This window comes from Lithobates pipiens, unplaced genomic scaffold (assembly GCF_037356315.1).
Source record: "Lithobates pipiens isolate NorthernLeopardFrog02 unplaced genomic scaffold, aLitPip1_a1.2 Scaffold_30, whole genome shotgun sequence".
NCBI lineage: Eukaryota > Metazoa > Chordata > Amphibia > Anura > Ranidae > Lithobates > Lithobates pipiens.
In genome coordinates, this window is record NW_027507791.1 from 63,118,827 (window position 1) to 63,143,806 (window position 24,980).

General features: G+C 39.8%; 1 protein-coding gene across 4 annotated transcripts in view; it reads right to left on the reverse strand.

Annotated features, from left to right (window-relative positions):
• SYNE2 (spectrin repeat containing nuclear envelope protein 2) overlaps window positions 1-24,980 on the reverse strand; it is a 529,925-nt gene that overhangs the window by 117,467 nt on the left and 387,478 nt on the right. For all 4 annotated transcript variants that reach the window (XM_077464352.1, XM_077464354.1, XM_077464353.1 and 1 more), the window contains 7 exons: window positions 21,628-21,759; window positions 21,013-21,209; window positions 19,114-19,246; window positions 4,507-4,689; window positions 3,353-3,487; window positions 2,458-2,634; window positions 680-835 (listed from right to left, as the gene is read on the reverse strand). In XM_077464352.1, the coding sequence (XP_077320478.1) occupies window positions 680-835; window positions 2,458-2,634; window positions 3,353-3,487; window positions 4,507-4,689; window positions 19,114-19,246; window positions 21,013-21,209; window positions 21,628-21,759 (1,113 nt within the window). The remainder of the gene's footprint in view (window positions 1-679; window positions 836-2,457; window positions 2,635-3,352; window positions 3,488-4,506; window positions 4,690-19,113; window positions 19,247-21,012; window positions 21,210-21,627; window positions 21,760-24,980) is intronic.

Below are 24,980 nucleotides of genomic sequence, written 5' to 3' on the forward strand. Positions count from 1 at the left end.
ATAAAAATGATTGAAAATAAAAAAACGTAAAGTGGTTGTAAACCCCTATATATACCCTGTAAAGGGACTATTCTCATGTGGTAAACAGGGATGAAACAAATCATCCTACATAAGTTGTACCTGCAGCGTTTCCTTCTCTACATACATTCAAAGTCCAGAATTTATAAAGTTTGACTGAGCTGTCAAAAAAAATAAAAAATAAAAGAGTTGGAGAACTGAAATTACACTCTGCATAGCTCAGTGAGGAGAGCACTGTGAGCTGATTGGAGGGAAGGGGCACTCCCCCCCCCCTTACAAAGTACAGAGGAACAGAGCTGAGGCTGTCAATAAGGAGCTTCCTCCATCACTTGCGTCAGGAAAACGTGTCAGAAGTAATTCATGCTGAAAACAGCAGACAGAAATTACATTTAATGCTCCTAAATAGAGGGATATGCTTTGTTCATATTTCTTGTTTGAGGTTTACAACCACTTTAAAAGGGAGGCCATAGTTCTAGTTTAAACACAAAATAAAGTGAATATAGATGCTGCATATAAAAGTGGTCACATTCGCCTTTAAGTGCAAAAACAAAACATAAAAATATATTGAATCTGGCAATGGCAGGGAACTTTCCTTCCCCCCACCTTTCTGAAGTCCCCACAATATTGTTAGACAAAATCTTGAGCTGTTGCCAGCACTTACCGAGCACTCTGCTAAGACACTTTCCGCTGCTGTTAGAGTTGATGGCCTCTGCAATTTGTTCAGTCTTACTTGCTGGGCATCTAACCAATTGTTTACCGACTGTCTCCTGCTCTCCTGGTCAGATGTGCTCTCAAGGGTCTGTTCCACATGTTGAATCTGGGAAACAGAGCGCTAGAGTAAGCACAGTTTATAAAACATTTCCTTACAGAAGGGGTGACAGATCCTGGTGTGACTTCTGAGCAGAGATGGTGCATGGGCAAAAAGTGAGACTGTACAACATAAAACAGGAAATCAAGAAAAATGAACAAACAAAAACTAAGATGTTAGGCCATAGCTCCCAACTGTCCCTGATTTCGAGGGACTGTCCCTGATTTGGTACAAAGTCCTTCTATCCCTCTTTCCTCCTCATCTGTCCCTCTTTTTGGTCTGATCTATATAGTTGTATAAAAAATGCAATTTTTATCTTTCAAAAAGTGTTTCTCAATGTTAAACCTTTCATCCAATTTCTAAATTGCTGCATTTGTAAATTTGAAAAGCCAGTATAAAGGAATAGTAGTGGTTAAAGAAAGAAAAAAAGCACTGGGTTTAACTCATTTTTTGTATAATACTCCTTTAAGGGGGCATGACAGGGGGTGTGTCCTATGCCTACATACTTTTGCTAATAGGTGTTCCTCGTTCCCATCTCAAAATGTTGGGCGGTATGGTTAGGCACTGGAGATTATTACTTAAGAATCAACATGTCGAAAGGAAATCTCATTGCAGTTCTCCAAGGAAATGCTCTTTGCCTGGCAGCCATCTAAAGATCATATGGCTTTAATAAATCCTGAGTCACTGACCTAGAAGTAATTGAATCAAGGTGTTCTGATTTCATTGGCTTACATGCATGTTTCAGGTCAGTGCTGCAGAAAGTACTCAAGTCAAAGGATCAGGAATAAATGCCTAGGAACTAGCATTTTCAGAACGGGGTTGTTAATTGCACCCACCGTATGTCACAGGTTTATTTTATAGCTAATGTTAGGACAAAATAAAATTTAAACAAAAATGATATGCAGCACATCTTTTCAACACCAGCACATTTGGTTTATCCCTTTAAAGACTTTGTGGAATGTCATACACACGGAATTTTATAGACTAAAATTGGAAGAAATTGTGTCAGGCCTGCTCTTGTTTTCTTTTGCTAAACTATTCCATTTATCCCCACTTCCCCAACATGAAAAAAAGGGCCCCATTCACACTTGTAAATGGGTCCCTTCGAAATCACATGTGAGAGGCCACATATCTTGCTGGATCTGAGACAGGTGAGTACAACACTGAATGGTGGAGGGAGGAGGATTATGATATAAGGGGAATTTACTATTTGAAGGGGCTTCTCGTTGGCTAAAAAAAAAAAAAAATTAAATCTTTTAACTTTATTTTTAAGAAAGAATTGTTTAAGGTCTTTCTTACTGCTATTCTACATCTATTTAAAAAAAAATGCCATCAAGTGGAAATTATTTATTTTCTCCTTGTCCCACAATATATAAAATATTGTATTTTTATTAAATCGTAAAATAAAAATCGATTAAAAAAAATTTATATTCTGCCTAGAATCATCTTAGACACTCAACAAAATATAAAAATTTTTATAAAACTTTACTGGTGCTTATAAATTATGGTAGAGTGATAGCATATATTTACTTGATGTTTATAGGTCCATGTGTACTATAAAATAAGTCAAAAGAAAGCATCTTTTGAAAAATGTTTAGTGTAAAGACAGTAAATATATGTTACAAACATACCTTCTTGTTAAGGTCCCCCCGCATTATGTTCCACTGTAGATTTAAGGTTCCAAGAAGCTCAGCCAATTCTGTCCTCTCGTATCGTTTGCCTTCCACATCACCCACACTAAGCTGTGGCAACGACTGGTTTATAAAATCAACAATGCATTGCTTGTGGGTCATTTCTTTCCGAAGTGTCTGTTAATGAATCAATGATTGCGATAACAAATCAACAATAATAAATTAATACATAGAAAATACAAACAAGTGCTTTACAGTGAAGAGATTTACATGGCTAACTGGCCAACCTGTGGCCCTTCAAGCTGCACAAGGCCCTAATTTAAAGTTCACGCATAGCTAAAACGTTTTAATAGAGCCCCACTATATCCATTTGCAGAGCACCCCTTATCACAGTCGGATCTTTCAGTCAAACAAGCTGCTCTGTCACGCCGTCTCTTTGAATAACCCATAGAGCTCTGGAAACCCTTTATCATGTTTTAATTTTTCATTGAAAAACGAAATAAATAAAATATTATATACAATATATCATTTTTTTAATATATACCAAACAAGTGTCTTAAACAAACAACAGTATCAGTAGGGTGCAGAGGAATCAGACCATCCCACCGGTCATATATAGCAAGAATTCATTCAGGGGTTGCTCCAATTAAAATGTATTGAAAGTCCATAGAAATTACAAAAATTACATATTATGCTCCACAATGCCTTTTGGTTCTGAACAGGAATTTGATTCCCACTTGTGACCAGCAGCAGGTGAGATAAATAGGAGAATGATGGGAGCAAGAGGTTGCTCTGGCCTGGGACTCAGGGAAGCCTAGGAAAAATACTTTTTGTTTTTACTTTTTTTTTTTACTTTCCAGACCATAGTTCTACACCACTCGTCACTGATCGTTACCTTATATTTCTGAAGATGACTTCTAATGTCTGACGTAGTGGTTGGAACAGCCTCAGCATTACTCTGCTCGATATTTTTCATCCAATCCATCACTTCCTGGATTGCTTGCAGAGAAGGAAGTTTCTCTAGAAGTTGCTGTAATGTGGAGTTAACAAAATTTCCATTATCAGAGGTTGTGTAAGAATATATATTTTATAAGATCTGAAATTCAACAAGCCACACAAATAAGTCCAGACACAATAGGTATGGGGAACTAGAATATGTAAAAAGAAAAGCAAATCCCTTTGGTGTCATAATAATATAATATATGATGGGGTGTTGTGGCACAGTAATTAAATACAGCTCCCTCCGCCTGCAGCCCAGACTTTAGACACTATTCTCAGTAATGAGCCATGCGTTATTCTATAACTCTAGAACACAAATTCCACTGCACGGAATAAAAGGCTTTTTTTGCTAAGAGTGGTGTGTGTAAATTAAACATATTATGTCGAATCTCCAGGATAAATCATGTAATGCACAGCCTGGTCCTGGACCATGCTGCAGCTGAGCAAGCAGCTTGGTCCAGGATCCTTCCTAGCCAACATTTGCATGATAATGAAGCAGCAACTCAATGGTAAGGTTATCGTTCTGCTCTCTCCATCCTTCAGGAAGCTTCTGGTGTTAGACAGCACTGTTCAATGCATTCTGATAAGATCAAATTGCCAATGTACATCAGATTACAGAAAGATAAAATCCAAGAAGATTTGGGTACAGCTATATGGTAAAATAAAATCTTTGATGTTTTCAAACTAATCAAAGTGTTTCTCCCGTGGGATGGGGATTTTTTTTAGGGTCCAGTTGGATCTTTATTGCATAGATCCTTGAGTCTGCAAATCTACCAGGTTGGAGTAATGTTTTTTTTAGGTGGTTTGGAGAGACAATGTTGTCCTAATTTTAACTTTTTTTTGGGAGTGAGCGTATTGTCATAATATTTATGAAATTTTGATAACCAACAAAGTATTTATATTTTTTCCAAATTCAAGCCACGTGTGTCTTTTTGGAAGCTGCTGTATGTCCGAGGAGTTTCTATGGGTGGCCCGGTTTGTGTGTTTTGCCTGCAACGACTGCATCATTTTTTGATTACCTAACTTATTATAATTTTTGTCTGTTCTTACTTGTTGTAGCTTCTCCTGAATTGGGGGCAATGCGGCAATAATCTCTGTCCACTGCTCTTCATATTTGGCCTGGCTCAGTTTCAGCATTGCTGGGTCAGCTTCTTTCAGACGGAGCAGCTGGGTAACAGTGCTTAGCACTGATGTCTTAAGGGAGGATTTCTCAACCATTTCAATTGTGAATTCCTGTAATCAAACAGAACATGGACATAAAAATTAAAAAATAGGCAAGGAAAACTTTTCTGTATCATGTTGTTCTACCTGTAATCATCCTATGATCTGAATGTTATCAAAAAGTTCCATACAACAGCATAAGGGCAACTTCTATATCTGCCTAGAACCCACTGTATCTATGGATCCTTATATGCATGCAATGTAATGTAGGTCTGTAAAGAGAGAAGACACAATGTGGGTTCATTTACTAAAACTGGAGAGTGCAAAAACAGCTTTTAACTTCAGTTTGTTCAATTAAACTTTGAAAATAGAAGCGGATTGGTTTCTATGCAAAACTGCACCAGATTTTGCACTCTCTAGTTTTAGTAACTCTCCCCCTCTAGCTGCAAACTTTGTAGGTACTTTATTGAATTCCTTGAATAATTTTAAATACAAATATAAAAAAAAAAAAAAATTTTGAATTTTGCATACTCATGACCCACATTGGTAAGAACTCACCGCTCTAGGCAAACCATCCCAAGGTTACACCTCCTGCTAGCAAAAGACAGGTGCAAGCTCTGCAAGTAGCATAGAAATAGCAAAAAAATGACTGGGGGACTGCACTCCATTAAGACCCCCTTATTGAAGTCAGTCAAATTCAACTAGTCACAAAGGATCAAATCGATCCAGGAGGAACAGGACAAGACAAGGCTTAGATATGTTTCACACCACAAATGGGTGCTTGATCATAGATCATGACCCCCATTGGCTGGTGGTTGGTGGAGATGACGAGATTCTATTCTCTCTCTCCCCTTTTTAGGGGTCCCTTGCGTAGGATTGTTGTATGTTTTTCTAAGAGTACTTTGTTTCTACGTTGAGTTTGTACTTTATATGGCAAAAGTCACAGTCACATGATTTATGCATAGAATGCCAAACATTGACCCTAATGTCTGCTGATGAAGCAGTCATGCGTTAAATAGTTCAACTTTTTTACAAAAATAAATAAAAAATGAAAAGATGAATTCACAAAACCCTTGCCACCCACTGTGCCTCAGTGCGTGTACTGTACCTTATGTGATCCCCATCTTCTGCCGCCCTCTCCAGCTAGTATAATGGTCTGGTTTCTTAAAAAACTTCACTACACAGTGCTACAGGATGTAAAACAGCATACTGCTTGCAATGGCTAGTACTTCTTGTTTAGTGCATTATGCAACTCCTGTGCTATGTAGTGATGTTTTAGGCTGGGTTCACACTACTGGCCAGTAGAAGGAGTTGTGAGCCCCAAGCACGTAGCCGGTACGTTCTTCACTATGTCTGGATGTCTGCCGAGCACTGCTAACGTCACTTCAGCTTCCGCGTTCCAGGATGGATAGCGTGGAGCTTCCCACACCATGGACAACATGGAATAGCCGATAATAACCGAGCCTGCACCCCAGCACAGCACACCCTAGGACATTTCAACCCCTGATGGGCACCACCACCTTGTGAACCAGTAAGTCTAACACTAACATGTAATTATGTAACAGAACTATTAGAGTTGGTGCCTCCAACCCCCCCTTCTTATTCCTTTTACCAGCTAGAGAGGATAGGTGAATATGGGGATTATCTAAGATACATGCAGAGGGGACCAAAGAGGTGGGGAGAGCGTTGTGAGTTAGTTCAATTTTTCTATTTCTGCGAAAAGGTGAACTAACCCTTCAAAGATTATTAGTATAAGTAAAATCGCTCTCCGTGAGGATATTAAGTCGATACAAATGGACAGCAATATGGCTGTAGTATAAAATTATAAGGTCTTGAACAAACTTTTTTGGAGGATACAATTTATAATGCATTCATACGAATGTTGTATACATAATTTTAAAACAGTTTTCAACTGAATGAAAATGATTTTTCTACCCCCTTAAGAAGATCCCAATCCAAACGGTCTACCATTTTCACATACAAACTAGGAGAAATTCTGGAGGAAGCCCTATCACCACTCTGATGCCTTAAGAACTGGCCTCACAAGAGCCCTACTGTTGTGGTGAAACTATGCAGTAGACTTTCAAGGCATTTGGATTAGACATTAAACTTACAAAAACAAGTGTCCAGTTTTCCTCACTTTTCTTGGGATATCTGTCATTGCAAGCACAACATGTTTTTTTCTATTCTATGCTAGTATGCCTGTTAAGGAGGCTTTCCAAAGACTACCACAGATGACATCAAAGCTTATTAGTAGACAGGGGGTGAACACCACTCAACACAATAAAAACTTCATGTACCATAATTTTTTATGTGATGAGCTCTAGAGACTTTTATACTGAAAATGCTAAAAATTAAACCTGTATATAAATCAAATGCGTTTTCAAGCATTCCCTTAAAATGGGTGATTTCCTTTGTCCCTACTTAAGCTGGCCAGAGATGGATTGAAATTTGGACAGCTCAGCAGAGACCTCCTCCTCACTTGTGTGGATGAAGTATTCCTACCTTTTTATGTTCATCACACTGGCAGAATGAAAAATAAAAGAAATAACCTTTGGCCATCTTTAGACTAAGGGAAATCGGATTAAGGCTTCATGTACACTACAGCTCCAATACTTGAGTTAAGGAGCTTTTGCCAAAACTCCTAAACTCAGCTCCATAAAAGCCTATGTGTCCATATACACACAGGCTTTTAGGATCATTTAGAAGCTGCTGCGTTTAGGGAGGTTCAACCTCCCTCTCTGAAACACGGAAGAAGATTGGCCAGGATAGGAAAGGTTTGAACGCTGGCAGCAATAGACGGGAAAATCGTGGCTTGCCGTAGCCGGCGTTCATAATAGGCCACGTGTATATGAAGCCTAAGAGAGAAACCTCAGTACACAAAAGAGAAATATTCATAAAGCAGTGAAGGTGACTTTCGTTTACTAGTGGTGAATTACTCATTTAAAACATGCACCAGACTAACTGTTTTGTACGCATGTCCTGATCTATTAAAGAGAACTGGGATCTCAATAACAATTCTCATGTAAGTTCTAACAAAAGAGTTGTTTAAAGACAAAGTCAGCAAATTCTTGGCCTAAGCAGAGAATTAGGTATTAGTAATGCTACTCCAATGTAATGACGAGCCTTGTTCTCGGGGTAGCATTTTGTACAGCAAAAATAAATAAAATAAATAATGGCCTGTTCATCACCAACAATCCGAATCCATTTTAACCTTTTAAGCAGGAATATGGACCTCATGTTCAGATCTCTAAAATAGCAGTTCTTTTTTTTTTTTTTTTTTTTTTTTGTGCCAACTCAGTGAAACCAATTCATAGCCGTAGGACCTACCTCAGCTTAACGCTCAGCGTCCCTTCCATATAATCACATCATTGTGGCAGTTTTTCTTTTCTTTTTTTTTTTTTTTTTTTTTTTTTTTTTTTTTCCCTTTCTTTAATCTTTATTTAAGTTATTTTTTCATACAAAAATTATAAAACATAGTTTACATATACATATGCAACCTACTCCCTCCCCCCCCCTATAGCTCTGCTACCTCTTCATATTTCTTCGTTGATTTAAACAATTTCCATTGCTTCCATTTCTTTCGAAATTTCTTTTCCCCGATCTCCTCATCCTCTTCCCATCCCTCCATTCTATACATGTCCTCTACTTTTCCTATCCATTCTCTCAATTTTGGGGCTTCCACCTGTCTCCAATTTTGGGGTATCAAGCTCTTTGTTGCATTTATTAGGTTTCCTATGAGGCCTTCTTTGTATTTTTGAGTTGGGGTGTCTGTTCCATGAAAAAGGCATGTCCATGGGTTTTCTAATACCTGAATTCCTGTTATTATTTTTATTAAAGTTAATATTTCTCTCCAGTAATTTTTAATTTTTGGGCATTCCCACCAGATATGTGCCGCACTCCCTTGCTGTCCACACCTTCTCCAACACATCCCAGATTGCTCTTCCTGGTATCTCCTCATCTTGTCTGGTGTCCTATACCATCTAACAAGGCTTTTATAATTCATTTCTATTGTATTAAGATTTTTCGATGTCCCGTGCGTTAAGTGCAGAATTTTTCCTATATTCTGTTTCTCCCCTCGTGGCCCTATTTCTTCTTCCCATTTTTTAATATATGTAGGTACCTCCGTCTCGTCCACTTCTCCCAGCAACTTATATATCTGTGATATATTTACTCTTTTTATTTTCCCCTCACACATCCGCTCTAGGACGTTGAGGTCTGTTCCACATCTCAATGGTTGTGGCAGTGACGCGACAAAATGTCTGAGCTGGAGGTACCTCCATCCATCTATATCCATGTACTCCTGTAATGTTTCTAACGTGTTTATTTTACCCGCATTTGTTATGTGTCTCAATTGGGTATCTTCTCTTCTAATCCAGTGTCCTCCCATAGTGCTCTTCCCCGGTGGGAATAGATTATTTTCTTTTATTGCCATTAATGGGGAATTATATTTCCACTTATTGTGCTTGTGAATTCCATCCCATATCCTGAAAACATTTTTTGTGAGTGCAAGTGTTGTTGGTCCAAGTGATCTGTGTTTCGGTGGTATCCAAATTTCCTTTCCTAGTCGTGTCTCTGCGGCGCTGTGTTCTATTGTCACCCATCTTTTTTCATTATCTACTTTTGTCCATTCCACCACCCGTGTTAATACTATAGATTCGTAATATTTCTTAAAATCCGGTACTTTTAGACCTCCTCTCTCTTTTCCCAGTTGTAATACCTTTAAGGCTATTCTAGGCTTCTTATTTTTCCAAATGAGCTTGGTTATTAGGCGTTTAATAGTATTAAAGTAGACTGGAGGGATATATATCGGTAGCATCTGTAACTTATATAATATTTTGGGTTGTATAATCATCTTAAGGGAATTGATCCTGCCAAACCAGGACAATGGTTTCGTCATTATTTTTTTTATATCTTCTCTTACTTCCTCCAGTAGGGGGATATAGTTTATCTCATAGATTTTCTTTAATGAGGCTGCCAACTTTATACCTAGGTATTTAATTTCCTTTTTCCATAGGAAGGGGAATTCGCCCTTGATATCCTGTTCTTCCCCACTGCCCGTGCCGACACTTAAAACCTCAGTTTTTTTCAAATTTATTTTAAAATTTGATAGATCTCCATATTGCTCGATACTCTTTACCAAATTTGGCATAGAGATTCTAGGTTTTGTCACATAAAATAGGACATCGTCCGCAAATGCGGCTACCTTATGTACCTCTTCCCCCAGCTCAATTCCTCCTATATCAGGGTTTTTCCTCACTGTCTCTAACAGAGGTTCCAAAGTCAACACGAACAGTATGGGTGACAGTGGGCAGCCTTGCCTAGTCCCGTTATACATTCTAAAGGGGCCAGACAGGCTGCCGTTTATCCTTACCACTGCCTTTGGGCACTCATAGAGTGTCTTTATCCAATTCAGGATTCGGGTACCAAATCCCATTTCTTTCAACGTGCCCAGCATAAATCCCCAGTCCACTCGGTCAAATGCTTTTTCTGCATCTATTGACAAGAGAAGACTGGGGATTCTGCTCTCTTGAGCCTTCTGGAGAAGCAGTAGTGTCCTCACTCCATTATCCCTTCCCTCTCGGCCCCCCACGAACCCCACTTGGTCTGGGTGGACCAAGTTCGGGACTATTCTTTTCATTCTAGTAGCTAATATTTTTGCAAATAATTTTATGTCAGTATTTAACAGTGAGATTGGTCTATAATTTGAGCATATCGTGCCATCCTTCCCTTCTTTCAATATTGTGGAGATAATTGCTAGAGAGGCTTCCTTACCCAATCCATATTTTATATCTAGTCCATTAAAATATGCGCATAACCTTGGTGACAAAATTTCCCCAAATTTTTTATAATATTCAATTATATAGCCGTCTGGGCCCGGGCTTTTCCCTCCTGTTGTTTCTTTTATTGCTTGACTAACTTCGAATATTGTTATGGGGGAATCCAATTCCTGTACTATTTCCTGTGGTAGTGTAGGGACCTTAGTACTTGTTATATATTCTTTGATTTTCCCCTTTCTAATGTTCTCTTGTTGCTCTGTCTCCTTTTTTCTCACCCAATATAATTGCTCGTAATATTGTCTGAATACCTCCGCTATATCTTCAGTCTTATATTTGATCTCATTATTTTTATCTAGTATTTTCTCAATGTAATTTTTTGCTTTCTTTTTCCTCAATATCCTAGCTAGACTCTTGCCATTCTTATTTCCCAGGAAATATCGCTCTTTCGTTATTTTATGATATTCTCTCCTTACTTCTTGCTCTATTGTTTCCTCCAGCTCTAGTTTTTTTATAGCTAGGTTCCGTTGTAGCCCCTGTATCTCTCCCTTTCCATTTTGTTTCTCTATTTTGTGTTTTAATTCTAATCTCCTAATTTCTTCTCTTAATTCCTTTACCTTTTTATTCCTTTCTTTTTTTCTTTTCGCCCCAAGTGAGATATATATTCCTCTTATGTAAGCCTTATGGGCCTCCCATAGTATGTTCTCCGCCATATCATCCTTCTCGTTTGAGGCAAAAAAAAATTGCAACTCCTTTCTTATTGTTTCCTCTCCTTCTACGTCTAATAAATCTTTATTTAGCTTCCAAGTAAACGGGGGTTTCTTTATCTCTGGGATTTTAATTCTCATAATTACAGGTGCGTGATCCGACAAAGTCCTAGATCCGATGTCCGTATCCACCACTTCCTCCAATAACTGATGTTCCACCAGCCAATAATCTATCCTAGTGTACGTCCCATGCACGGGGGAGTAGAACGAGTAATCCCGTTTCTTCGGATGTTGTATTCTCCAAACATCTATCAGCTGGAATTCGGTCATCCATTGTTTAATTACATTTCGCTGCATGTTCGCCGTCTCCCGTGCATGGGACGAACTATCTAGTCTCGGATTCATCGGAAAATTCAGGTCTCCTGCCACAATCACCTTCCCCTCCTTAAATTCCCAAAGTTTCCCCAGCGTTTTTCTCAGATAACTTATTGGGTTCTTATTCGGGCTATATATATTTGCCAAGGTATATTTTATTCCCCATAGTTTTCCTTTTAGAAACAAGAACCTCCCTTCCGGGTCTCCCATCCTACCCTCTACTGTAAATTGAATATCCCGGCCTATCCCCACTGCTACCCCCCTTGTTCTACTTGAGGCTGAGTCTCCATAATACCAGATAGGATATCTTGGGGAGTACAGTCTAACTTTACTTTCATGGGTTAAGTGCGTTTCCTGTAAAAACACAATCTCTGCATTAAGCTGCTCCAGTTCTCTTAATATCTTAAGCCGTTTGTTAACTACATTTAGACCTCTCACATTATACGACATACAATTTACCACTATCATACTGGGACCCAATCAGTGCCCTTTTCTCGAGATCTTGAGCTATAGGTTATTCTCCTCTCTCCCTCCCCCCCCTCCCCACCCACCCCCCCCAACCTCCTCTCCCACCCTCCCACCCTCATCCCCCCCATGGCCCATCTCCCCACCCTCTTCTCCAACCCTCCCACCTTCGCCCTCCCCATGGCCCATCTCCGGGCCTCTTGCATCCAACCTGGATATATCCCCATCCTGGTGTCTGCACCTCTTCCCTTGAGGTGGAGACCCCAACCCGGCGCCCCATGGGCACCTCCCCGGATCCTATGATCACGGGGTGGGCCCTTAAAGAGAGAGACCTTTCCCTAGCCCCCCCACCCCCCTCAAAGAGCATCTTCCACCACCTCAATATATTTCCATAGATTTAGAGCATCCTTTTTACTACTTCTTCCCTCCCCCTCTCCCTATACCCCTCGCCACCCCCCTCCTCCCCCCGATAACTCCTCTCCTATTGACCCTTCATACTCCTTTGGAATTGGTATCTGTAGATTTTTGCAGAAGTCCTGCATATCTTCCAAAAGTCTCAACCTTACTGTTTTCCCATCTCTATGTACTATTAATGCTGCGGGAAATCCCCAGCTATATCTAATGTTTAGTCCTCTTAATTGGTCCAACAGTGGTTTAAGCTTTCTTCTTCGTATTAGGGTCTCTGCTGATAGATCCGCGAACACTTGTAGAGTCTTTTGTTCGTACTGTAGAGGGGGTCCCTTCCTAAGGTTATTCCATATTTTTTCTTTGTCTGAGTACTTATGAAACTTAATAAGCACATCCCGTGGGGTATCCTCTTTTAACCCGGGAGGTCTCCTCACTCTGTGTACTCGATTTTTATCTTTTCTGCCTCTCCTCTCTCCAATAGGGGGTTAAATAGCAGTTCTAACTTGTCAAAGCTGCTGCCATACAGTGTCTCCCTGTACAGCAACATGCTCTTACTTCCACAAGGATAATTCATTTGTTTCAAGGACTGAGGCAGACCTGTGAAGGGAACTGCCTCCTCCAATTGCCCTCAAATTACCCAGCAACTCCAACACAACACATGGCACGGTTTCCTAGCAAACCTAACAGCGGCTTCCATACTCTATCCAATTATATCCAGTTATATGTATCCCATTGAGGAGAGTTCCCTTTGCCTCTTGTCATGGAGAGAGAACAGTAAGAGTAAAACTATAACAATTTAGGGGAATTTCCCTCTTAGACAGCTGTTCCCTAAACAAGTGTTCCCATTGGAAGATTTACCCTCTATTCCTGCTTTGGGGACAACTGTAAAATGTTGGACTTTCTATTTCTGTTTTGGGACAATAGCCAACAGGACAAATAAAGAGCAAGAGTCCCCCCCTTGCAAAGACAGCAATAAAAACTTGACAGGGGTTCTAACACTTCAGCATTCTTTCCAAAAGGTATAAAAAAAGGTTTTGGCTATACTCATGCTTTAAAGCTGAACTCCAGCCTTACCTTCCATCTTACATACAGTTGTGCTCATAAGTTTACATACCCTGGAAGAATTTATGAGTTCTTGGCCATTTTTCAGAGAATATGAAAAACTTTTCTTTCACTCATAGTTAGTGTTTGGCTGAAGCCATTTATTATCAATCAACTGTGTTTATTCTTTTTAAATCATAATGGCAACAGAAACTACCCAAATGACCCTGATCAAAAGTTTACATACCCCAGTTCGTAATACTGTGTATTGCCCCCTTGAACATCAATGACAGCCTGAAGTCTTTTGTGGTATTTGTGGGTGAGGCTCTTTATCTTCTCAGAGGGTAAAGCTGCCCATTCCTCTTGGCAAAAAGCCTCCAGTTCCTGTAAATTCTTGGGCTGTCTTACATGAACTGCACATTTGAGATTATTATTTGTGGGTCTTTCTTTGCATCCCTAACAATTTTCCTGGCAGTTGTGGCTGAAATTTTAGTTGCTGTACCTGATCATGGTTTGGTTTCAACAGAACCCCTAATTTTCCACTTCATGATTAGAGTTTTAAAACTACTATTTGGCATTCTCAGTTCCCTGGGATATCTTTTTATATCCCTTTCCTGTTTTATACAGTTTAACTACCTTTTCCCACAGATCCTTTTGGCAATTATTTTGCTTTCCCCATGACTCAGAATCCAGAAATGTCAGTGCAGCACTGGATGAAAGATGCAAGGGTCTGTCAGGAGTCCAGAAACTTGTTGACCTTTCATATACATACACACACACACACACACACACACACTAATTACAAGCAAACAGATCACATGTGAGGATGGTTACCTTTAAAGGTAATTAAAACCCTTTTGTGTCAACTTATGTGCATGTTAGGCCAAAATTTTCAGGGTATGTAAACTTTTGATCGGGGGAATTTGGACAGTTTCTGTTGTCATTATGATTTAAAAAGAGTAAACACAGTTGAATGATAATAAATGGGTTCAGCCAAACATTTACCATAAGTGAAAGAAAAGTTTTTTTGTTATTCATATTCTCTGAAAAATGGCCAAGAAATCATAAATTCTGCCAGGATATGTAAACTTATAATAAGCACAACAGTAGCTATACTGGCCCCTCTCCCGTACTGAAACTGCTTACTGGGATTTCACTGAACAATGTGAACTTCCTACAGTGTACATCAGCAGATGTAGCAAGTTAGATAGAGCCTATCTCAGTCCCTATCTGCAGGATGTTCATCATCATCATCTAGAACAGTGGTCTCCAAACTGCGGCCTTCTGCTTGCGGCCAAATGAAGTCTTAAGGACAGTAAACCGCCCCTTGTTTAGAAAGTTTGGAGACCCCTGATCTAGACCGTTCCTCTCTAGTCATACCTTCCCTGGGTAATCCCTTTCATTCATTGGATTTCAGTTAAGTCAATCAACATTGATTATTTTTAATCCTAGCATCAGTAAATAGATAGGGAAGTATACCATATTTACATGTTTTAAAAAAAAATGATATATATATTTCTTCAGTTACTTTCTGGTTTCTTGCCTAGGCAAATTATGTCATACATCCCAGGAGTCTTCAAGAGGGGAGGAGATAAGAAGGGGTTTTCTTTGCCTTTGTGTATGCTTGCGCTAAGGGCAGATGGATTCCAGGAAGTAAATGCAACAAATTATTTGCCCTTATTCAAGATGGCCACAGCAAGAAATGCTAGGTGTTTGCCTAGTTGGTTGGTTAGTTGCTAAGTGATTTATCTGCAGAATAGCGCATAGAGACATGGATGGATGGGGGAATTTGCTTTGAATATTAAAAATGAATTAAATCTTTTTTTTTTGTTTTTGGTGCTCAGATGCAGTAAAGATCAGCTTTAAATCATGGAGGCTTACGCTGGATTCACACCTATGAATTTTTAGTGCCTTTTGCATTTTGCAGATTTTCACTACAATCCAGTTAACATGGTTTCTTATGGAACACGTTCTGTAGTGCAAAATGCAAAAAGCACTAAAAATGCATAGGTGTCAATCCAGCCTTAACATCAGGCATGTTTCATAGTTAGTAAGGTTGAATAAAGACACCAGTCCATCAAGTTCAACCTGAGTGTCTACAATTGTCCCCATCCCTGTACATTGCACACTCACATTGGTTCCTACCCTTAACGAGCCCACAATCCAAGGTCCCCATTCATATACTATGGCCAATTTTTTTTGACAGAAACAAATTAACCTACCTGCATGTCTTTGGATTGTGGGAGGAAACCCATGCAGGCACAGGGAGAACATGCAACTCCAGGCAGGTAGGGTCATGGTTGGGATTCGAACCAGCGACCCTTCTTACTGCTAGGTGAGAGTGCTAATCACTACACCACTGTGCTGCCCAATGTGCATTAGCAAAGCCTTCTGTTTGCATGTTGCTATGTACAGCACCCTGTTGACCTCTTCCACCAGCCATGATCTACCTGCATTGCATAGAGAATCCCAAAGACCCAATGATGATGTCACTGAATATTAAATAAGATACGTAATGAAAACAGAAACGTTTTATTTAGTAATTTCATTAGCATGTTAGGGAGGATTAAAAGGAAGTAAAAAATGAGGCAGATTAAATTTTAAACTTAACTTAAAGGAAAATACCATGTTATAAACAACATAGCTTCAACTTTTACAATGCTCATTTACTAATGTTACAAATTATTACCTAAAAAGCAAAAAATGTAAGTAGTGCTTCTATATCATATCAGCTGACTAGGCAGTGTGTGCTCTTTGTCAGGTTTCCTATTTTTATACCAAACCACAGTGACCACATCTGTACAGATCTCAAGCACAAGAAAACAGCTCTTGGTGAGTTTTCTCATAAATCCATTAACATGTGGTTGCGGTAGGGTTCATGTGCGGATTATGTTTAACTTCCCCCTCCGAGTGGAACAAATTGTGCATGGTGAGGTTTATTTTCCTGTATTGTATTGAGCCGAGCACAGTTGGCACAACTGGGTTTGGAAGTTAGGAGTCTGGTTTGGGATCGCAGAATGATTTAGTAAATCCTGTCCAAGAAATCCCCCAGCAGAAATATCAGCTGGGTGATCTCTGGCGAGCCGTGGAAATTTCAGTATTTGTACTGGATGCTCTGGTTGCTGAGTGCGAATAACATTGTTAAATGTTCTCCTGGCAGAGAGTTTCGGAAAATTATAGAAAATTAACGGTTCGATCTCTCCAGAGAACACAGAGTGGCCAGATATTTGAATTGGCCAGCCTTTACTAAAGGTACACATTTTCCTATCCTTTTCTAGTTACCATCAGGGTACCAGATGGTATTAATGCTTTACACCAACCCGCTTAGCAAATAAGAGGACATTTTGGGCTCTGTGCAGAAGGTCGTCTTTCAGAAAAGATATCGGAGGATCCCTTTAAATGGCTCATGCTTCCAAGGCCGCGTTCAAACATATGCGAATTGGATGCCGGTTTCTCTGCATCCAATTCGTATGACAGCTGAGTGTGACTGGCTCTTAATAGAGTCAGTTCACACAGGTGTGGAGCGGCTGCGGTCCTAAAAAGTGTTCTGTGCGTCTTTTGGCAGATTCAAGTGCAAATTCAGGCACAAATTCGGGCTCAATTCACACCTGAACCGGTAAACACTAATGCACTGGACCTCATGATGGGAACCCACTGCTGCATATGTGTGAGCCCGGCCTAAAAGATTTCTTTCAATTGGCTGGAAAGGTCACATGTGATGCCATTAGCTAAAATGTCATTTGAAGAAGCCTTTTTCATACAAGATTTCATCTGTGTGTTTATGTCATGTGCTGTACAGAAAGCCTCATTTTATGGTTTCTGGCCCTAGAAGCATTTAATCAACCAGGTGAAAATATACCCAGCCCCAAAATAATAGAGGATTAAAACTCTGGTCAGGTTTTTACTGCTATCTGGTTATACAAATGTGCCTCACTTTCTGTTCACAATGGTTTCACCCGAAATGATGAAAAATCTGCAACGTGGACACGGAAAGAATTACAAAATGATTTAACCTCCCTTCTTGTCTGGTATAACGTTGTTAGCAGGACAGGAAATTGTACAGGAAACTGAGGCCTGAACATCCAGCATGCAAAATTTAGAGAAGGTGTGAAAATAAAGATCAGCTGGAAGCCTTGCAAATCTGGGAAACAGATGCAGAACATCACGATAACACCACAAAGACTGCAGAGCAGTCACATGGTTTGATGACGCAATGCGTTGGGAGGAGCCGGTGACAGTTTTCCATATTATGAGCTTGGCTACTGATGTGCACCAGAAAAAGTGCACACCATAAGTTGTACCAAGGCTTTCACTGCAGAATAACAGGCACATGATCTTTAGAAAAACAAACACAGGAGCCAAGATCTGGCCTTGAAAACACTCAAAAGCCAAATTATGACCCAGAATGGATTGAATGTTAGAATGCATTCCATGGAGCATTTACTGGGATACTGAGTGAGTTTTCCAAGTGCTATGGAAAACCTTGCAATAGGTAGATTTCCTAGATATTCAATACCCATGCCAATAAATCCAGTGAGCAGAATTCAAGAAGGTCCTTGTCACAAAATATCAGATCTGCCAGGATACTTACTTATGACATTTGAGTACCACATCTGCCTGGGTCAGTTCAGTGTGAATAGATCATTCTCCTGAGTCCAGATGTTGTTCACAGAAGAAGTCCACCTACCAGTTTTCACTAGTATCATACTAGGGCCAATTTTGGACAGGAGGCAATTAACCTACACGAATGTCTTTGGAGTGTGGGAGGAAACCAAAATGCTTGGGAAAAACACATGCAAGAACAGGGAGAACATGCAAATTCTATGCAGATAGTGTTCTCACTGGGATTAAAACTGAGGAACACAGCACAAGGCAGAAGTGCCAATCACTAAGCAATTCATATATTTACATCTTGTACTGACTAGCCATATATAGTTTACACTATTGACTTAATGTTGCTATGTATTTCAGAAGAATCGCTTGACAGAGCACTCTATGCCATCATTAACTGAAAGTTTATTATAACCAAAAACAATACAACACAGACACACAAATTGTGCATTCCCTGAATGGATGGCCAGACACTTTAACCGTGTTACATCACATGAGGCGCTTAGCTGTAAAAAAGTACCTTCAAAAAAGCTAAAACATAAAATATGAATATGTAGTAGGTCCCTTAAATATATGGAGTTGTTTACTGATGCTTGTTAAAGTATAACTAAGGGTAAAACAAAAAAGCCATTTTGGATAGAGCAGGTGATGGTTATAATCCGTTAGTTGCCCTTTTTACCATCTGTATCCCATTAGGGAGACTATCCTTCACTTCCTGTCTCATAGCCAAAACAGGAAATGGGAATAAATTCCTCCAGAGTGATCCTGGTTGTCAGCAGGGTCACCAGAACAAGTGTTCCCATTGGAGGATTTCCTCTCTATTACTGTTCTGGTCACAATCAAAAATGTGTGATTTTCTTTAATTTTTACTCTGGGTGATAACAGTAAACAGGACAAACAGAGGGTGGATGTCTCTAACAGACAGCAATAAAACCCTGAAAATGTTATAATCCCTCCCAACTCCCCCCAAAAAAACAAATTTTGCCTTTAATTAAACTTTAAGCACCACTAATGATGACCATTAAGAGCCTCCGGGCCAATTAAGTGGTGGATGTTACCGAAGGCTAGTGAGGCAACTCACTACAGACAAAATTATTTAAAGGAGAACTTACAAAGAACCTGTGCAAGTTGTCTTTAGTGGTGTCCAAGTCCTGAGAGACATCCAGTGACTGCGTCCTGAAGTTATTCAACTTCTGGTAGGCAGAGCTCAACCAAGCTGATAATTCGGCAGAATCCCTGTTATAACTGATATAAATGTAAAAATTAGAAAAAGAGTCTTTGGTCATATCCTTTGAAATACATTTCCTTGAATATGTAAAAAAGATGCAACTTGCACCGTCATTTAAAAATGAACTCCAAGCAAAAAGCAAAATACGCAGAAAAAAAATACACAAAAGATAGCCGTTTGACCTGCCAAAGAGTTTTTATTTCTGTCCATCCAGTCTTAAGTTTTACATAGTTTTAAACAGCCCCTCACACAGCACAGTCAGGTGAATGCCACCACTTAAAGCTAAAGAATACAGTGGTGTCCTCTCTCCACCCTTACCCTGCTGAATGAACAAAAAAAGAACATAAGCAGCCTGATAAGGTCATCCTTTGTTCCATCTTCTCCTATCAGAATGCTTGTCAATACATTTGCATGCAGTGCACCCAACTGGCTTTCAGCCAGTTAGTTTATTTTTTTTCAGCCAGCAAACTGAACAAAAAAAGAATCCTCTAACAGAATCCTCTATCCATACAAACAAGATGGAAGGTGGAATACCCCACTGGGACACTGTACTGTGACAGTGGGATCCAGGCCCAGACTGACCATAGGGCAGGGATGGACTGGGCGGGGGGGGTAGGGTTGTAAATGCCTCCCGGGCCGCTCTGATGCTTCAAAAAAGGCCACCACTTAATTCACAGTACTAGTCCTAGCCTAGACCCAGTTCCACTGGTTTTACCGCTGGCTGCCGCTGCCTACTGTCTGATTGCTAGGATTGCCTGGCATTTAGCAACCAGTGACATCACATAAAGCAGAGAGGCCCCAGCATTCAGAGTGGAGGAGGATATAACGTCCTCCTCCTAGTGCTCAACTCCACCCACCTCCACCAACCTGTGGCAGAGGCCCCCTGCTCAGAAAGGGAAGGGAAGTGGATTTGAGAGTCTGAGGTGAGGCCAAGGATGGAATCTGTTGGGCTGTCATAAGAGAGCTGGGCAGAGATGTAGGGACAGAGAGGATGGCAGCTGAGCTGATGCTGGACGACATCCTCAGAGGGTTAGAAAGGGGAGGAGAAAGTCACATCCTTAGATCTCAGGGGTTCATGCTGGGACTTGCAGTCCTTAACATTTGGGGGATGTGACCCCCCTCCCCCAAAAGTGAGGGACTACAAGAACATGAAGCCCTCAGAGCTGAGGAGATGACACCATGGGAGGGATAGAAAGGGGAGGAGGAGGTCACATCCTTAGATCTCAGGGGTTTGTGCTGGGACCCTTCGACAAGAGTCAATTAAACAGTTAACATATATACTGTATATTCAACAGTTTGCTAGGAGTTTCACTTTAATTTGTTTTGTACTATATTAAATTCTATAAAGATACAAACATAGAATAGCCAGTCACTAGTGATATACAGGTCTATGGAGTAAAAGACATGGCTCTGAGCACAAAGCTCTAGCAATCTAATGGGTTATTCCTATATGCCTACACTATCCCTTTAAAGATTTCCATTTAAGCTGTAAGCTCAGTTCACTAATACAGCAGAAGCCCACACCCGCCTATTAGTACAATATGTCTGACAGCTGCATTTCTCCCTTAAATGATTACAGTGGTATTAGCCAATGTTCTTAAACAAACAGAGATTATATTTACTAAACTGGAACACTATTACTTTTTCCAAGAATTTGCTTCAGTAAAGCTAATTGAATTTGCATTGTATTTTTCTAAGTAAATAAAAGCCGATTTCGTGTTTTTCGGGTCTGTGCTGCAGAAAGCAATTGATACAATTTGCAAACTGATCCAGTTACTCTTACCTGGCCAAATAGCTGCCTAGAGACTCCAGTCTGTGCAGCTCATGGCTGACTTTTTGGCTTAGCTGTGACCACCGTTGCTCCATCCTAAGAATCTGGGAGTCCAGATCCCTACAACGCACTAGAGGCTGTAGCCTCTTCCCTGGCATAAGTGCCCAGCTTAGTCTCGGCTCAGTTTCATCAATAAGTCGTTTAATTTGCTGAAAATATAAAGAGTACACAATTAAATCACTTCCATTTAGCTCTTCCCACACAGTTATAACCTTTTAAAAAAATAAATAAAATCATTGATTTCTATCTACCCTGCTCTATATCCACTCAGCTCTCAATTAATATCTATTTATCTAACCATCCATCTAATATGTCTGCATCCACCTGAAAATGCTAACTGTTTACAAGGCTCAATATCTCAAGTTCAGATTTACATACACAAGGGAATGAGACAGTGACTCCTTCTCCTCCGTGCTTGCATTTTCAGAGGGCTCCAGACAAAGGTTTGGGAACTTTAACGGTGGCGGGTGGTGCTAAACATTGACAAACTGATTTTGATTGATTTTACCACTTGTGTTGTAACTGCTGCCACCCTATAAGATTATTTTTCAGGTAGCGTGAAATCACCTGATATTGGCAAAGTCGTTCATTAACCCGCTCTTCTGACTCTTCCACCAAATTTTTTGTGGGGACCAGAGATTCAAGAGCTTCCATCTTTTTACAGAGATCGCTGTATCTCGAGTCAAACTCATCCCACTCCTGAAGACAGAAGAAAATCTGTTACTGGGAACCCACATAGTAAAATAGGATACAAAAATAAATTCTTCTAGATTCAAGTGAACATTTCCTAAAAAATACAGTAAAATACTATATACTTCTATTATAAAAGATATTCTGTAACAGGATTGAGAAGAATAGAAATAGTAAGGTAGACAATTTTGATCTTAAATTACAGTGGAAATGTGTTACAAATAATAGTCATACTTCTACTATAAGGCCATTATTTTAGTTTATAAAAAAAATAAAAAACCTGAGCAGGCAGCTCTTTATTGCAGACAAACCTTGCCGTGTCTCTTCTGTAATAACAAAATACTTACCTGCTTGTCCCTATTTCGAAGATTTCTTCTCATCTCCTGCTCAGGTGACAACTATAAAGGTTTCACTTTCTGTGCTAGCGACCAATTATAGAGTGCAAATGTCCCTTGTAGTAACAAACGCCAAAAAAAAAAAAAAAAAACAACACAACACCTGTTGAGGGTTCTAATTTTTTCCCCCGAAAAAATATGCTTTAACTGATATAACACGCAAGCAACCAGGCGCACAGATGAACTTCCAGATGGATGCAGCGTAAACACTAGAAACATTATATGAACGTTATGAGAAAATATAATAGAGTCAACACAGTAAGAGCGCCATTGTGGCTGGGTGGTAAATGACAAAACTCAGAGCCCAGAAGTGGAAAGATGAGAACATATATCACAGTTTATTCCAAAGATGCATGAATAAAAGCATCTTACATGTAAAACAATGCAAATCGTAAAAAAAAGAAAAAAAAAGAAAAGAAGCTAGAGGTATTGAGAAAGGTAGGTAGCAATAGGTCTACATACAAAACCCAACCACAACAAAGTGCAGCGGATCTATATACGGTATATTTGATATATATATATATATATATATATATATATATATATATATATATATATATATATATATATATATATACATATACACAAACACAGTGCCTTGCGAAAGTATTCGCCCCCCTTGAACTTTTCAACCTTTTGCCACATATCAGGCTTCAAACATAAAGATATAACATTTTAATTTTTTGTGAAGAATCACCAACAAGTGGGACATAATTGTGAAGTGGAACGAAATCTATTGGATATTTTAAACTTTTTTAGCAAATAAAAAAACTGAAAAGTGGTGCGTGCAAAATTATTCGGCCCCTTTACTTTCAGTGCAGCAAACTCACTCCAGAAGTTCAGCGAGGATCTCTGAATGATCCAATGTTGTCCTAAATGACTGATGGTGATAAATAGAATCCACCTCTGTGTAATCAAGTCTCTGTATAAATGCACCTGCTCTATGATAGTCTCAGGGTTCTCTTGAAAGCGCAGAGAGCATCATGAAGACCAAGGAACACACCAGGCAGGTCCGTAATACAGTTGTGGAGAAGTTTAAAGCCGGATTTGGATACAAAAAGATTTCCCAAGCTTTAAACATCCCAAGGAGCACTGTGCAAGCGATCATTTTGAAATGGGAGTATCAGACCACTGCAAATCTACCAAGACCTGGCCGTCCCTCTAAACTTTCAGCTCAGACAAGGAGAAGACTGATCAGAGATGCAGCTAAGAGGCCCATGATCACTCTGGATGAACTGCATAGAACTACAGCTGAGGTGGGAGAGTCTGTCCATAGGACAACAATCAGTCGTACACTGCACAAATCTGGCCTTTATGGAAGAGTGGCAAGAAGAAAGCCATTTCTCAAAGATATCCATAAAAAGTCTCATCTAAAGTTTGCCACAAGCCACCTGGGAGACACACCAAACATGTGGAAGAAGGTGCTCTGGTCAGATGAAACCAAAATCGAACTTTTTGCCCACAATGCAAAACTATATGTTTGGCGTAAAAGCAACACAGCTCATCACCCTCAACACACCATCCCCACTGTCAAACAAGGTGGTTGCAGCATCATGGTTTGGGCCTGCTTTTCTTCAGCAGGGACAGGGAAGATGGTTAAAATTGAGGGGAAGATGGATGCAGCCAAATACAGGACCATTCTGGATGAAAACCTGTTGGAGTCTGCAAAAGACCTGAAACTGGGACGGAGATTTATCTTCCAACAAGACAATGATCCCAAACATACAGCAAAATCTACAAAGGAATGGTTCACCAATAAACGTATCCAGGTGTTAGAATGGCCAAGTCAAAGTCCAGACTTGAATCCAATCGAGAATCTGTGGAAAGAGCTGAAAACTGCTGTTCACAAACGCTCTCCATCCAACCTCACTGAGTTCGAGCTGTTTTGCAAGGAAGAATGGGCAAGAATTCTCTCGGTGTGCAAACTGATAAGAGACATACCCCAAGCGACTTGCAGCTGTAATCGCAGTAAAAGGTGGCTCTACAAAGTACTAACGCAAGGGGGCCGAATAATTTTGCACGCCCCACTTTTCATTTTTTTATTAGTTAAAAAAAGTTTCAAAAATCCAATAGATTTCGTTCCACTTCACAATTGTGTCCCACTTGTTGGTGATTCTTCACATAAAATAAAAATGTTATATCTTTATGTTTGAAGCCTGAAATGTGGCAAAAGGTTGAAAAGTTCAAGGGGGCCGAATACTTTCGCAAGGCACTGTATGTATATATATATATATATATATATATATATATATATATATATATATATATATATATATATATATATATATATATATATATATATAATATACACATATACACACACACATACACACACAGATTCTCACAAAAGTGAGTACACTCCTCACATTTTTGTAAATATTTTATTACATCTCTTTATGTGACAACACTGAATTTACACTTTGTTACAATATAAATTAGTGAGTGTACAGCTTGTATAACAGTGTAAATTTGCTGTCCCCTCAAAAGAACTCACACAGCCATTAATGTCTAAACCGCTGGCAACAAAAGTGAGTACACCCCTAAGTGAAAAGCTCCAAATTGGGCCCAACGTGTCAATATTTTGTGTGGCAACCATTATCTTCCAGCACTGCCTTAACACTTTTGGTCATGGAGTTCACCAGAACTTGACAGGTTGCCACTGGAGTCCTCTTCCACTCCTCCATGACGACATCACGGAGCTGGTGGATGTTAGAGACCTTGCGCTCCTCCACCTTCCATTTGAGGATGCCCCACAGATGCTCAATAGGGTTTAGGTCTGGGGACATGCTTGGCCAGTCCATCACCTTTACCCCGAGCTTCTTTAGCAAGGCAGTG